Source organism: Camelina sativa, chromosome 13 (assembly GCF_000633955.1).
Source record: "Camelina sativa cultivar DH55 chromosome 13, Cs, whole genome shotgun sequence".
In the NCBI taxonomy this organism is placed as follows: Eukaryota; Viridiplantae; Streptophyta; class Magnoliopsida; order Brassicales; family Brassicaceae; genus Camelina; species Camelina sativa.
The window spans coordinates 5,932,842-5,948,125 of NC_025697.1; the positions used below are offsets into that span (position 1 = coordinate 5,932,842).

At 38.8% G+C, this 15,284-nt stretch overlaps 4 protein-coding genes, 1 long non-coding RNA gene and 1 pseudogene across 5 annotated transcripts in view; 2 read left to right on the forward strand and 4 right to left on the reverse strand.

Annotated features, from left to right (window-relative positions):
• LOC109125082 lies at window positions 214-743 on the reverse strand. Its single transcript, XR_002034948.1, has 3 exons — window positions 605-743; window positions 354-448; window positions 214-272 (listed from the first exon to the last, which is right to left on the reverse strand). It is a non-coding gene; the product is annotated as an uncharacterized LOC109125082 (long non-coding RNA).
• On the reverse strand, window positions 1,726-3,373 carry LOC104735409 (metal tolerance protein A2-like). The gene is made up of 2 exons (XM_010455196.2): window positions 3,091-3,373; window positions 1,726-3,000 (listed from the first exon to the last, which is right to left on the reverse strand). The coding sequence occupies exon 2, from the start codon at window positions 2,998-3,000 to the stop codon at window positions 1,816-1,818; it is 1,185 nt and encodes a 394-aa protein (XP_010453498.1). The 5' UTR covers window positions 3,091-3,373; the 3' UTR covers window positions 1,726-1,815.
• On the forward strand, window positions 3,394-4,209 carry LOC104737979 (annotated as a pseudogene).
• LOC104735410 (protein ZINC INDUCED FACILITATOR 1-like) lies at window positions 4,970-8,740 on the reverse strand. The gene is made up of 18 exons (XM_010455198.1): window positions 8,650-8,740; window positions 8,372-8,545; window positions 8,082-8,122; window positions 7,799-7,859; window positions 7,601-7,703; window positions 7,423-7,525; window positions 7,273-7,326; window positions 7,117-7,179; window positions 6,912-6,961; window positions 6,741-6,816; window positions 6,439-6,639; window positions 6,264-6,351; window positions 5,999-6,084; window positions 5,808-5,915; window positions 5,654-5,698; window positions 5,468-5,556; window positions 5,340-5,383; window positions 4,970-5,258 (listed from the first exon to the last, which is right to left on the reverse strand). Exons 2-18 carry the CDS (start codon window positions 8,517-8,519, stop codon window positions 5,167-5,169), a joined length of 1,452 nt encoding a protein of 483 aa, XP_010453500.1. The 5' UTR covers window positions 8,520-8,545; window positions 8,650-8,740; the 3' UTR covers window positions 4,970-5,166.
• On the forward strand, window positions 10,789-13,530 carry LOC104735411 (protein NRT1/ PTR FAMILY 5.9-like). Its single transcript, XM_010455199.1, has 4 exons — window positions 10,789-11,140; window positions 11,238-11,455; window positions 11,780-12,315; window positions 12,416-13,530. Exons 1-4 carry the CDS (start codon window positions 11,086-11,088, stop codon window positions 13,302-13,304), a joined length of 1,698 nt encoding a protein of 565 aa, XP_010453501.1. The 5' UTR covers window positions 10,789-11,085; the 3' UTR covers window positions 13,305-13,530.
• The window catches only part of LOC104737981, a 5,737-nt gene continuing 4,143 nt past the window's right edge, over window positions 13,691-15,284 (reverse strand). The window contains exon 10 of the mRNA XM_010458222.2: window positions 13,691-15,283. Coding sequence (XP_010456524.1) covers window positions 13,973-15,283 — 1,311 coding nt within the window. The 3' untranslated portion in view covers window positions 13,691-13,972. The remainder of the gene's footprint in view (window position 15,284) is intronic.

Below are 15,284 nucleotides of genomic sequence, written 5' to 3' on the forward strand. Positions count from 1 at the left end.
AGATTGAGACGATACTGAGCAGAAAGAGCTACTTGTATTTCTTCGTTAGTTATCACTTTGAAGTTGCTCTTCTCCATGACCTAGGAGATTTGTTGTTTCGCTTCATCATTACGTTTTGTATTTAGTGAAAAATACTGAGGTGGAAACAAAGAAAGAACCTGGAATAGATGATGAAGAAATTGAACTTCAAGAGTATCGATTTCACGAGGAGATAAATTCTGTTGATGAAGCCTATGTGCGCCACGGATTGGCTCGAAAAGTGAATACAGTTGCTACAAATACAATCTGCTTTACTAATATATAATTTCAAAGAAAGAATTGAAGATGATCATAGATTGGTGAGATAAGCATACCATAAGATCCTCAAAATGAAGGTGGTACCAAGCTCTAATGGTACATTCCACTCTCTGGCAGAATCTTAGGAACTCCTCTCTCTCACATTTATCTTCTGGAGAATGATCAAAATGTAGAATTTTATAAAGAAAGAGAAACAGAGGAATGTAGAAACAGGAGTTACAATGAAATATTTATAATTTTATAAAGAGGAGAAACAGAGGAACATGCAGAAAAACAGCGAAACAATGAAATGTAGAAAAAAAGAGACCAAAGTGAAGGGACAAGGCAGTAATGAGCTTGTGCTTTAGAATTGGGATCACAGCTTCTCTCTCTAATCTGATCACCTCTTTTTTCTTCTCCCCCATCTCTTAATCTTGTGTTTATATCTGAAAAGAAACTTGTAGATACCTTTGAAATGGTACTTTTTTTTTAAGGATACAGAAAAGTGAAAATAAATTCAAACAAAACAAGAAGAAGCTTCATTGTTTTTTTTTCTGCAAAAATCTAGATGTTTCATTTTGTAGGTTTCACCACTTTTCTCGGAGGGGAGGTTCTTTTGTTGCGTCTCCTCCTCTCACAGTCTCACATCTATATATACATCAATAAGTAAAAACAAAGAAATCGACCAAAACCATAATATTTTATTGCCATTAAATCTCTACAACATATCTATAAGTTTACTATAATCTCTCAAACTCTCAATGATACAACCAATTTTCCAAGAAAAATAATACACAATCCATAAAATTCCTAAAATATCTCATATATACCTCTACCTCTCGTTTAATTCCTAAATTCGAATGCATAATTTTTAACCTATTAAATTCATATTTGCAAAATGTGAAAAACGTTACCACCAGGACAAACATTTAATTCATATATTTATCTTCTTTGGAAACTATATATTGTTCGACAAAATCTCTGTTTTACTAAAACGAAGAATACTAAAATCTTTCTTTAAATGAGTAGATTGTAAAGTCTTGCTCATCAAGCATGTTGAAATCTATATAAATACTATCTTGACAAACGAAACATAACACCCACAACTAAAACCTACAACTGCATATCCAAACACAAATCAAGATAAATGGCTGCATCATTTGCTTACTTGCAAGATATCCGTCCTTACAAGATGGTGTGTAGAGCACAAGTGAAGATCCTTCATAATTGGCGTCAGTATACAAACAATTCAGGGAAACCTCTAGAGTTGGATTGGCAAATAAAGTCTCACCTTCAAAAATGGCCTTGACTTTTTCATTAATAATAGTAGTAGATTGTATTAAATAATATAGAATTTGCCAAATCAATATGGTCATATCATAACCTTCACATTTAGTAGTGTAAATTAACAATTTCAAAATTTAAGTAGTATAAAATTAGGCGTTGGTCTATGAAAACGTTTTTTTCTAAGCGACAATTTGAATATAAAACGAGAAAACAGTCGTGGAGTCTTATTCAACAAGAAAAAAAGAAGCATCATTAGCGTTCAATCTGAATGGTGACGTGACTGATGTTGTATTGCCTCTTGATGTAGTCGATAACCTTGTCAAGAACCATATCTGGATCGGCCTCTGGCCTGATCTTCACATGACATGCCAAAATAATTTTGCCAAGGGTGATTGCCCAAATGTGAAGCTCATGAACGGCCACCACCTCTTCCATGTCGCACATTCCCTTCTCCAGACCGGTTGCGTCTATCTCTCGTGGCGTTGACTCCATTAAAACCTCTATAATGTTCCTCAATATGCCTATTGTCGTCCACAAGACAATCACTGAAAAAACAAGGGTGCATATGAGATCAATGATCTTCCACTCGGGTTTGTACCATATGATTGCGCCTCCTATCATCACCCCCACGCTCTGGATTAAATCTCCCAGCACATGCAGATAAGCCCCTTGAATGTTTAGGTTAAGCTGCTTCTTCTCACTCTTACCACCTCTAGTGCCATTCTCAAGCAAGGCTTCAGATAGATGTGGATCATCATGGTGATGATCGTGTTGATGCTCATGGTGATGGCTATGGTCGTGGCCGTGACCGTGACTGTGACTATGACCAGCGTGGCCGTGGTCATGTCCCAACAGAATAGCCATAGCTATGTTGACCAGAAGACCAACTGCAGAGACAAGGAACATGAGAGAGCCCTGAACTTCGCCACTGCCGTTCTGAAGTCTAGCAATTGATTCGTAGACTAAGACGCAAGCAAGAAGCCAAATCATCTGGATGGATACAAGGGCACCAAGGATCTCGATCCTGAAGAAGCCATAGGACTGGCGTGGGTTTGCCTCCCAACCTGAAGCCCAAAGAGAGAACAAGGATATGGCAAAGGCTGCAACATCGGACAAAAGATGAGCGGCATCAGTAAGGATGGCAAGACTGTTGGCCTTGATCCCTCCAACCACTTCGACAATGATGAAGATGCCACAGAGCACAACAGCCACCAAAAGCTTCCTCATAGATGCTTCTCGTTCTGCAGCGTCTCTTGAAGTCGTCTTGGCATCCGAGAACCCACAAGAAGCTTCTCCACATGACTTCTTGGCTGCCCGCACCGAGCTTGCCTCTGCTACTGAAATCACCACATCGTGATGATGGCTAACTTCGGAGTCACATTGCACCAAGCTTGCCTCTGCTATTGAAATCTGGTCATGCTGCTTTTGGCCTTCCATCTAACCAAAAAAAAAGTGTACTGTTATACGTTGTGAGACAATAAAAAAAAACACAAGATATTTCGTAACAACTAGTAGAATCAGACAAACCTTGTCTGTGAAATCGAAAACGCATACACAACCAGAGCGAGAGAGAGAGAGAGGCTTAATATCAGCAAGAAGAGGAAACGGTAGAGAGATAGCTTTTATCCGAAGAGAGAAATCTTAAGTTCTTGGGAATAACTCTCGCTTCTCCTCCGATCCCTTCATATATAATCAAAGAAGGAAATCGCAAAAAGAGTAAATTACGAACTCGTGACTCGTAAATCAAGGAAAAAAGTAATATATCGGGTGCAGAAAAAAGTAAATAATCCAATATTTTTGAAAACCAAACAAAGTTCAAAGTCTTTACTTATTGTGATTTCAGTAGCAGAGGCAAACTTGGTGCGGGCAGCCAAGAAGTCATGTGGAGAAGCTTCTTGTGGGTTCTCGGATGCCAAGACGATTTCAAGAGACGCTGCAGAACGAGCAGCATCTATGAGGAAGCTTTTGGTGGTTGTTGTGCTCTGTGGCCTCTTCATCATTGTCGAAGTGGTTGGAGGGATCAAGGCCAACAGTCTTGCCATTCTCACTGATGCGGCTCATCTTTTGTCCGTTGCAGCCTTTGCCATATCCTTGTTCTCTCTCTGGGCTTCAGGTTGGGAGGCAAACCCATGCCAGTTCTATGGCTTCTTCAGGATCGAGATCCGTGGTGCCCTTGTATCCATCCAGATGATTTTGGCTTCTTGCTGGCATCTTAGTCTACGAATCAATTGCTAGACTTAACAACGGCAGTGGTGAAGTTCAGGGCTCTCTCATGTTCCTTGTCTCTGCAGTTGGTCTTCTGGTCAACATTGCTATGGCTAATCTGTTGGGACACGACCACGGCCACGCTGGTCACAGTCACAGCCATGGCCACGACCATAGCCATCACCATGAACATAAACATGAACACGATCATCATCACCGTGATGAATCACATCTATCTGAAGCCTTGCTTGAGAATGGCCCTGGAGATGGTAAGAGTGAGAAGAAGAAGCGTAACCTAAAGCTTAGGTCCTAAACATTCAAGGGGCTTATCTGCATGTGCTGGGAGATTTAATCCAGAGCGTGGGGGTGATGATAGGAGGGTCTGTTCTTTATTTATACAAGCCTTTCTTATTATCGGATTACGTTTTCAGTTTTTTTTAAAAAGGAAAACAAATAAGAGTTAGCGTAGAATTTGAAAAACATAAAAAGTTGAAGGTCTTGTTTATAAATTTTCCTCTCTTCTCTTCTCTCGAGAAACGGAGAAAGTCGAATAATGCAGCTACGGTGGCCTCAAGCCCAATATTCACTAACACGAGAACTGAAGGCCTATGTCCTTTTCCTTTTCTATGTAACAAATTTGGTAACTTTATTATCGTGTTCTCGCAAAATAATGTTAACTTTGAATGAGAAAGGCTGAAAGGCATGTGCACAACTGCACACTATGTTTGTCTTCTACTCATTGTCTTTTTGCATACTACTTTTTTTTTGGATACTACTTGCAATACTTTTAAAATAAACCGATTAGTTAGTTAACCTAAAAAGGTATGCGTTAACGTTAATTTGATGTGCATGTGCCTTTTCTTCGTTACTTATGCTATTTGAATTTGGAACCCGCTTTAAACATGTTTTGTTCTTCTTGACCTAACATTTTGTAGCTGGTGGTTGAGAAACCATTATTATTGTCTATTCCTGTGTTTTTTTTTCCTCTGGATAAGAAGATTCAATCCAAGATTTTTAATAAAGTTGAGAATTAAAAAGCAGATCACAAACGACCGTCTCTTTGACCAAATCACTCGTTCCTTCATCCACACTCAACTCCATTGTGTGGATAAGGCAAATGTGTCAATATAATCTAGAAGTGAGTTATGACAATTCGACCCATTAGATAAACGATCAATACATTTAGGTAAACGATCAATACATTACTTCAGGATGAAATTCACTTCCAAAGATTTAATACATCGACAGCCCTAAAGCTATTTCTAAGTTCTAACCAATAAACAGAAGCTAAATTAAATCCTAAGCCTAAGGTCAGTAAAATTTGATTACTGTTTCTTTCTAATCTGAAATTAATATAGACAGCGAGTTACGTTCATACATTCACTGTTCAAACGAATTTCATCTTCGAGCCGTGGTTAGAAATGGTTTGAACGTGAGAGCTACGCCGACCATGACTATCACATTCAGCACGAAGAACACCATATGCGACCCTGCATACGTTTTCAATAATTTGGGTTAAGCTTAAGTATTATGAACATGCTCTTTAAGAATTGTCAAAGGTAATGAGATACCTGGTAGAAATGCAGCGTCAAGTCGCCTTTCGCTCCATGAAAATCTGCCAGCAATAGGGATTTGTGTTTAGAAGTCATAACTACTTCTTTGAATGTACTTACGTGGTCATTCAAAAAATGTCACTTACAAGATGCCAGCGCCAGCTGGTCCAACGGTTTTAAAGAGAGACATTGCAGTCATAGCGATTCCATTAGCCGCTCCTCTTTGGCTCTGCTCCTGTTGTTTTTGTTGTTTCATAACAAAAAAAAAAAAAAAGGAAGTTAAAGTTTCAATATTGGACCGGTTTACAAAAGATTAACGAATGTTCGTTTACCACAGCTTTATTTTGCAGAATCAACAAACCGGTTATCGCAGACACCTATATTCACAAAAACACTATAACGTAAGCAGCTGAGAAATACATTGATAACGCGACATTGTTTTCTTTATATATAAAGAAAAGGATCAGCTTTTTCTTTTGAACTTACACTAAGCACATTGAGTAGGATTGATGCACAATTCAACATTATGCTTTGACTGAGACCTGATAGATTAGCTATAAATGGATAGCTAATCTGCATTGGTATCATCAGGGCCTGAAATGAAAGATATTGTCAGAAGAACGTTCTCTGTTTCATTCAAGGGAGCTACAGACGCATCAAAGGAAATATCAACTTACCCCAGCAAAACGGGTGACCAGTACAGGTCCTAGCAGTCTCTCGGCGAAAGGATAAACAAAAACCTGAAAGGAGAATAGGCCGACACCTAAAAAAGAAGTGTTGATGAGTATTTATAACAGTCTCAATTTTAAAACTAATAATTTTGCTTACTTAACTCTCATACAGATTCAGATCACAGCAGTCTTTCTAATCTATCATTTTCAAAAGTTCTCATCACTAAAACACAACACATGACTGCATGAGGAGCCAGGATGTTCCGCATACCTGAGATAGCAAGAACTGTACCAACATCATTGGTTGAATAGTTCAGACCTCCATATTTCCTTGGACTGTTAGCCCAGAGTGCAAATATCTGCATAGCCAGATTCCAAAGTGATGAAGGTTTTTTTAAGTGTTTAGACAAGGAGCTCAAGATTTTTTGAGAGTTTCAACTACTTACCTCGGAGTATGCAGTATCATGAAGACACAGAATACAATACACAATGATAGAAGACATGAGGGGCCAATTCTTCAAGAGAGACACTTGAGAAGCCTTCCTTTCGTTTCTCCCTGCATTCGTGGTAGAAGCAGAGGATTCTTCAAGTGTTTCCAATGAGTCATCATATGCTTTGCTGTCCAACTTATGATTGTGCAGCGTTTCCTACACGGAGAAGACGTAGGAGACTTGTGGGTGAACTCTGTGAGAAATTATAGATTAAGAAAGGAGAGTCGATAATGAAGTAGTCAAAGGTAAAGGCATACCGGAATGAAGCAGCATAGTACTGTCACAACCAATGCAAAAGCCGATATGGTAAAGCACGGCAAGGCATAACGGAATCTGCATTCCAATTCGCATATTTATTTCATGAGATCCCATTATTGTATCTCTATTTCCACTAAACTCTTAAACAGAGGAGTAAGAATATTAAACACCTGCCAAAAATGGAATCTTTGGAGAAGACGTTTGGATATTTGTCTGCCGGCTAGTATTGGAGAAGATTGAAAAGCGTAATTAATTAGACCGGAAGAAACTTAAAAACTAAAGTAAGGATGGAGTCAAACATTTAGAACATATAAGGAATTGCAGGGTTTGGAAAACTAAGAAAATATATAAAACTTGGATATGTGATCAACTAACCTGAGCTAAGAAACCGCCTAGAGCCGGGCCAACGATCAGTCCAATGCCCCAAGCAGTACTAACCTGAAACGAGTAGAAGTTTCAAACGTCATGATCACCAAGAAACAAATTAAACATACACACAAAAAAAAAAAAACACGTCATGGAGAAGCTTACAGCTGACATTGCTGTAGCTTGGTATTCCTCACGAAATATTTCTGATGCATACGCCTGAAAAATAATCATATATGAGAAACTGCGACTGCCAGTCTGGTGTGAGGAACAAAATAAAGCAAGATAAATAAATAGCGAGAACAAGGAGGTTACCTTCATTGTACCAAGCAGGCAGTTGAAACTCCCAAGCAGAAACCTCGTGCCAATTGCCATCCAAAAGTTCACACTCAAGCCAAAAAGAGCGTTAAGAATGGCACTGCAATAACCCACATGCTTAAATCAGTCATCTAACAAATTAACATGGTTACAGTAGTAATCAAGGGATACTAACATCGAGATAGTTCCCACGAGTATGATGGGCTTTCTTCCATATCGATCAGAAACCATCCCCCAGGAAAGTGACGTGAGTGCTCTGCCAAACATGAAAGAGCACCCTTGGAAATAACAAGAGAGAATAGTTAGAACAAACGGTAGATATATATATATATATATGGATTCAATGTAGGTGACTGAGTCAATGTCTTCTCACCCACAAACCCAGCATAAAATCCGATATCTTTCTCGCTTTCTGCGACACCAAAATCCTCTATCTATGAAAACAAAGAAAACATATATTAGACGTGCACTTGAAAGCGTGTGATAAAAGACCGGTATTGTATGAGATGTGATTTACATATTCATCTGTTTTAAAACCCTAACTGTCTTACATGTCTCTCAATTTTGAACAAAAAAAAAATTAAAAAATCATATAAATGACTAGGATTCATAACATGGTAGCTCGTAGTTTAAGTCCTGAAACAAAAATTACCCACCATGGAGTAGAGGAATGGGTAGAGCGATGAAATAGGCAGAGCTGCAAACACATGAATTGTAATGAGAAGGCATGAGAAATTGCATAAAGAGTAATTACTGGCGACACAAGAAAGCTTCCTCACAATTAGTCAATTTGCTATTAGCAACAAAAACCAATGAGCCAATCATTTTCATGAAATCGCTTCAACGTACAATAGTTGAAAATACCGCATAGTTAAATAAACAAAACTAGCCTTAATTAACATAATAAATACTGTTGTGAGAAGGAGGGCGAAGAAAATGTACTTACAAGTGGATAAGACAATGATCCACACGAAAGCAAGCTCGAGGTACGGATAACCTCGCCGGAGCTGCTTCATCTGCTCCACCTTACATCCCGAGCATCCGGCGTGATAAATCTGCTTCTCTAAAAGCGCTGCATTGTACTCTTCACCCATTTTCTTGTAGCAACTTTACAAAGAACCTAAAAACTCCCAGAATAAAAAAGTTTTAACAACTAAACAAACTCCGTCGTCGACGCAATCCGGGACTGAAGGAAAGAAAGAAGATAGTGGAATATTTGAATACCGTAACGGAATATTTTAATGTCGTAAAAGGAAAAATCAATCAGTGGATCTCTCTCGTCTCGTCTTTAGAGTAGAAAGATGATTAAGAGTGGCTAATGTTGTGAAAATTTATGTAGTAATGTGTGCACATATATATATAATGGACCTAAATGACAAAATGGTGGTTACCCTAGTGTCATCATGATCTCTCTTTATGGGCTCGTACACCCCCCAATTTTGTTTTTTTACTAATCACTTCTCTAGCTCATAGAAAAATACAATTTATTATTTAAATAAATTATATATATAGGATATATAGTCTGAGAATCGTAGGATGAATTAATGTCACATGGGATAAGACAGACAAATCAATTCCATCGTTGTCAAAGTGGTAGTGACTCTGCATGAAGAGAGTTGATCCCACCAGGTTTCAAAACAAAGATACTGGTTACCGTTTGAATGATAGGGAAAAGGAGACAGCTTTAAAGTGGAGAGACATAAAATAGGACTAAACAATATTGGCTAGTGATCTATCTTTTGGACTTGGAATTGTTATCATATTTAGCAAAGGTCATTCCTTCACGTGAGAAATTTATTTTTCCTCTGTCCTCATCCTTCACGTGAGTATATTCTATTGTTTATTTGAATTAATTATTTTCAGTAAGTGAATGAGGCATCCCAGACTTTTTAAAGCAGTACGTTCTTTAAGATTTGTTTTACATATGTATACTTCAACATTAAAAAATGTACATGTCTTTCGATATCTATTATATGTGTACCTTTACCGGCTTCACGTGAATGAATTATGGTATTTTTGTTTCAGTAATTTTTCATCTGTCTAGTTGAGTTAAGAGGGACACTCAGTAAAAAGGCCTCACCAGAACCAGAAGAACTTAAAGCAGCACGTTCATTCAGAGATTATTATGACGTTTCCGAATGCTTGAATTAGTGACTGCCTCGAAACACCTAAACGTCACAGTCCTTTGCAGTTTGCATGACTGTTTCTTTTCCAATTAATGCCTGAGGGTTTTGAACCTGAAACTCATCGAATATACTGTTTTTTTTTTCTAATTGTTTTAATGAATTTTAGTTGAACTCTGGTATAACAATTTAAATACAGTATACGTGGTGCATAATTAGACGACATGTCAGAACGGATTGGGATAAACTTTTTCAGCTTTTCACCACATCCACGAAAAAGAAAACTCTGTTTTTGTTCGTTCTTTTTGTGCTGCGCTTTGCCCTTCCAAAGTACGGGAGAGAGTGGAACTGTAGGTGGCCTTCTACTCATCAGTAAATCACGGATGATTGATCTTCATTTTGTATTCGAGAGACCATTGTTAATTACAATAGCCTACGTGACTACGTCTAGCTCATGGTTTGGTACAATAATTTAACATATTCTCTGTTCTGGCATGGCTCACCATCAGCTTCTCCCTCTATAGTTTGCACTGCTTGACGTCAAAAACGTTGGATTTGGTATTAAAACACATTAAAAACGTTGCATTTAATTGTAAATAAGATATTTGTTTTGACTCCTTGTCTTGTCTGTTGTGTGTTCAGAGCCGAGAGTAACAAGCGCGTGGACCACTCAACGTCAATGGTACTTACTAGTGGAGGCAACCAATAAATCACGAGGATTCACAGAGATTCCCTCCACATGTTGCCCCACACACAGTTCACAGAGCGCGTTGCAGCCAGCTGGTTCTCACAAAGGGATCTTATTAGACACTGAAACTTCTTTCTTCATATCTGTAATCTATCTCTTCTACATTACTGGCGTTAGAAATAAACGAGGATCCTATACAGTTAAATTTTGGGTTTCTAGTAGAAACTGCAGTTTTCTAATTAATTTATGAGATTTTTTTTTTTAGTAGTGACTACTTTCCAATAAATATGCTTGGCAGTTTCGTTAAACATAAGAGGGAATTTTGTGCAAAGTCTGGAACATATATATGCTTAGAGCCTTTTAGAGAGTGTTATATGACTATTTTCCAATTATTGATAATCCGGATTTAGTATAAGAATGGTTGGAAATTAAAGCGCATATTGACTATTGAGTTTCCTAATCTACTTCAGAAAAGTTTCCTTTTCATATAAACAAAACTTTCCAGTTTCACATATTTTTCCATATCGTTTTAAATGAATAGATGGATTTGTTAACAAATATAAGTAGTTGAGAAATATAACGTAACAGAAAATTGATAGATTTGGTAATATAATTATCTTCCATTGAATTGGTAATAGACATTTATGTAGGTGTGTAAAGATATAGAAATTCCAAAAATGGAAATTAATCCATGCTATTAACGGAAATTCTAAGAGTATGATTTTATACTTTTATGAATAAGAAAACAAATCACCATAATCTCAGTTATTGTCATACAATTCTCCTCATACGTATAATCTCGCTCTCGCTCTCTTTTCCTTCACACACAGACAATAAACACAGACTCTAATGGACTTAGAACGGAAGAGAAGAGGACTTGGCAAGTCATGTGCCCTTCTTATAGGTAAACGAATTTTCTCTCCTTTGTTTTGTTTCTTACAAATTAAGATTCATATTTACTTAAATTATAGGCTTTTTTTTGTGTGTGTGTGTGTTTATAGTGATTGTGGGGATGGAGAGATATGCATTCAAAGGAGTTGCATCAAACTTAGTGACATATCTAACAGATGTAGTGAAGATGAGTAATTCAAGAGCAGCCAAAACAGTCAATACTTGGGCTGGTTTCACTTCTATGTTGCCTCTCTTCGCTGCTCCTTTGGCTGATGCTTATTGGGATAGATTCTTCACAATCCTCGCTTCTTCTTCTGTCTACTTTGTGGTATGAAATCTCTTGGATTCCAGTATATATTGGAACATAATGATTTAGACGGTCTAAATTAAAACGTAGGGTGGTTATATATATGCACTTAATAGTGTTTGAAAAAAAACGGTTTATAGACTTTTAGACTATCTTAAATAGTTAAAGAAAACATAGAGGGTCGCCCTTTTATAATTGGGTTGATATGGACTTTCGATTATAATGTTAATAATTCATATTGCTCTTAACAAGTAATCGGATCTTATTGGCAAAAAGCTGGCTAAGTAGAAAATTCGATTTTTTCTTGTTATATATTTAAATCTTTGTCTATTTTTTTTGGTAAAGGCGCTAGTGGGATTGACATGGACGGCATTTTCTGGGTCACGTTCAGCTACAAAGATAGTCTCAACATATTTTCTGTACTCTTCACTAGGTCTTATCTCACTCGGTTTAGGCGTCTTAAACCCTTCTCTTCAAGCCTTTGGTGCGGACCAGCTAGACCGCGACCTCGAGAAGGATTCCGAGCTTTCCTCCGGTGATCAAGAGGAGTCTAAAGCTACCCTAAAGACTCAGTTTTTTCAATGGTGGTACTTTGGCGTCTGCACCGGGAGCCTGATGGGTGTCACAGTCATGGCTTATATCCAAGATACCTTTGGTTGGGTCCTTGGTTTCGCTTTACCAGGAATCGCCATGTTCCTGTTGATCTTGTTGTTCTTGTCGGGTAGCGGGATCTATGTATATGGTCCTGGTGCCGGTTTGAAGACGAAAACAAATACTTCATCTTTTGCGAAGGTTCTTAACTTCATCAAAGAGAGATTAGTGAAGAAGAGAAGCAAATATACACTTGCTGATGAGGAAGATTTGGATGCTATGGAGCTAGAGTATGTCCTAAAAACCTACCATTTTCATGCGAATGATCCTTTTTAATTTTTATAGTGACTTACGATGACCTAATTTTGCTCTGTTTCTTTACTTACGTAGGCTACAAGAAAGGCCTCTCTGTAAATGTGATAACACTGAGGTGGAAGACATTGAGACTGCTTCAACAACCACTAAGAAATTGGTTGATGAAAGCTCGAAAGCGGTTTTCTCTGGACTAGATAATGTCAAGTTAGTGCTTCGCCTTTTGCCCATATGGACGATGCTTCTCATGTTTGCTGTTATCTTCCAGCTACCAGCAACCTTTTTCACCAAACAAGGTATGACTATGAAGCGAAACATTGGTTCCAGCTTCAAAATCCCGCCCGCTACCCTGCAAAGCACGATCACGTTATCGATAATCCTTCTTATGCCGTTGTACGAAAAGATCTTGATCCCTATCACCAAAAGAATCAAGAAGAACGGTAAAGGTATCTCTGTTATGGAGAGAATGGGAGTTGGAATGTTCCTATCAATCATTGCCATTGTTATTGCCGCACTAGTGGAAAGAAAAAGGCTAGACATAAGCCAAAATATGAAGACTTTACCTGATTATGATCCAGAAACCGTTCCGCTGAGCATCTTCTGTCTACTTCCTCAGTATATCCTCTTGGGAATCTCAGATATTTTCACAGTCGTTGGGATGCAAGAGTTCTTCTATAGCGAGGTTCCGGTTAGAATGAGAACAATGGGATTTGCTCTCTACACAAGTGTCTTTGGCGTTGGAAGCTTTGTGAGTGCCGCACTAATCACAATCGTCGAGGCGTACTCGAGCTCAACAGGTGAACGCCAAAACTGGTTCGCAGATGACATGTCGAAAGCCCGTCTTGACAAATACTACTGGCTCCTTGCTCTTACAAGTACAATAAGCTTTATAGTCTACATAGTTCTATGCAAGTATTTCAAGAGTAGCAGTGATCAAGGGGGCGAAGAGAAAGAAACCCCTAAATGAGAGAACAATTTCGATTCCTTCAACACAGTCCACTTAAGCTAACCGTTTGCCACAAGACTCCACGAATGTTCTAAGTGATTTAGTAGCTTAGCTTAAGAACTAACTAGCAGATCATAAAGGAAGAGCCAGAAAAAAGTTCTCTACAAGATTTTTATCCACAAGTATTTTTTTCTGTAACAAATGCAAAAGATTCACCATTATTATTATTATTTGGTGCATGTGATTACATATCTTCTTCCGTCACCCCATCGACCAACAACACCTGTAAAATCGACAGAAACGAAACCAAAATAGAAAATGTCTGAAACGTTAAATTATTAATCGTGTAAGCTGATGATTCCATTTAGACCAGCTTCCTTAACAGATAGGTGTCGGGAATCACGGAAAAAAAAAGACGACATTGGTATTGTAACATTTTTTATGCCAAAAGGAATTAAACAATACTTGAGAGAGAGAGGGTGAGAAGACAAAATGTAAAAGTCGAAAGGTAGCTGGAGTATCCTCATTTTCGTCCTAATCCATATCTCAAAATCTAAATATGTACAAAACCAAAGTTCCTCTGTATCTTTGTATGTACAGGCACAGAAAAGAAAACTAAGAACCCAAGTTGGGTTTTGTATATTCCAGGTGCTTCTTCTGCAACGCAAAACTTCAAAAGCATATATAACTTACGGATTCCATGACCTTGGATACAGCTTGCCTAGTGGGTCATGGAGACCAGAGTTCTGGCGGCTCTGGTTCATCCACGCTACATCATCTGGCATCAAAGATGTTACCGGGTTGCTACCGCTCAAGTAATCAAGCGGGTTCGCAGGCTGAACCAAATTGCTGCCTACCTGATTTGTACCTCCCCCCATCAGCATTCCGTAGTTACCAGGTGCAACCACTTGATCACTCGAACTTTCTGGCTCGAAAGCAGATCTGGAATGGCGCAATTGACTGCATTGAGAGAGAACAGAGAATAAGCTTTGATCTGAAGTACTCCCTCTATGAACTATCTGCTCCGCGTTATTAACAACTCGAAGAAGGCTCGGATCTCTTTCGGTCCCGATTTGACTGCCTTGACTTGTACATCCGACACCATTTGTGTTTGCCCACATACTCTTAAAATGCCAGTTCTGATTTAACAAAGGGCCAGTGCTCAAACGGGGCTGTGGGGTAACTCCTATCTGAGCACAATTGGGGTTCCAGTCCGGCCGCTGCATCATGAATCCACGTCCATTGGAGTAAATGTTGTCTGACATGCTTCCTTGGCCATAGACGTCAATTTGTCTCTGCTGGTCGTGGGAAAGTGCATGTGGTGCAGGTATCTGATCATGAAACTGACCAGAAAACTGACTACTCTCCATCAGGTTGTTGCTTCCTTCCTGATGAAAACCAATTCCCATAATTTGTTTATGCTCCTCATTATGAGGGACTTTGAGAAGAGAGTGGAGCTGCTCAGTAGTGCGAGATGCCACACCTTGGCCATTAAACAAAGACTGGAGTAGTTCATTTTGATCATTGCTAGGGAAAGAACCAAAACTGTTGTTTGCTTTACGCTGCAACATCTTCCTCCTATCAACTTCTTCAGGCATATTCGATTCTAGGTCTATGAAACAGTTTTTAGCTGCTTCATCACCTTCAGGATGGTGTATGATTGACAATCCACCACTGGGGGCGTAAGCTTGGCGGCTAATGTAGGACTGCCTTATTCCTCCCACTTGTTCCCACACATCTCCACCAGAACAAAACTGCGAACCTTCTCCATGGCTTGAAGTAATACAAGGAATCCTCTGATCTGACGAAGCATTCTCTAGGTCTGATACAGAGTGCTTGCCTACAGGATTTGCATCACCGAGAATTGTCGCATGGGGCTCACTAGGAAATGAAGCCTGTGGGAGAGACTGACCTTGTATAGAGCTGGAATAATCATTTGCTTCAACCTCCGTTTGGATAAGGCCATGACACCTGCTGGGAGAACAAGGAGAAGGAGAAGAA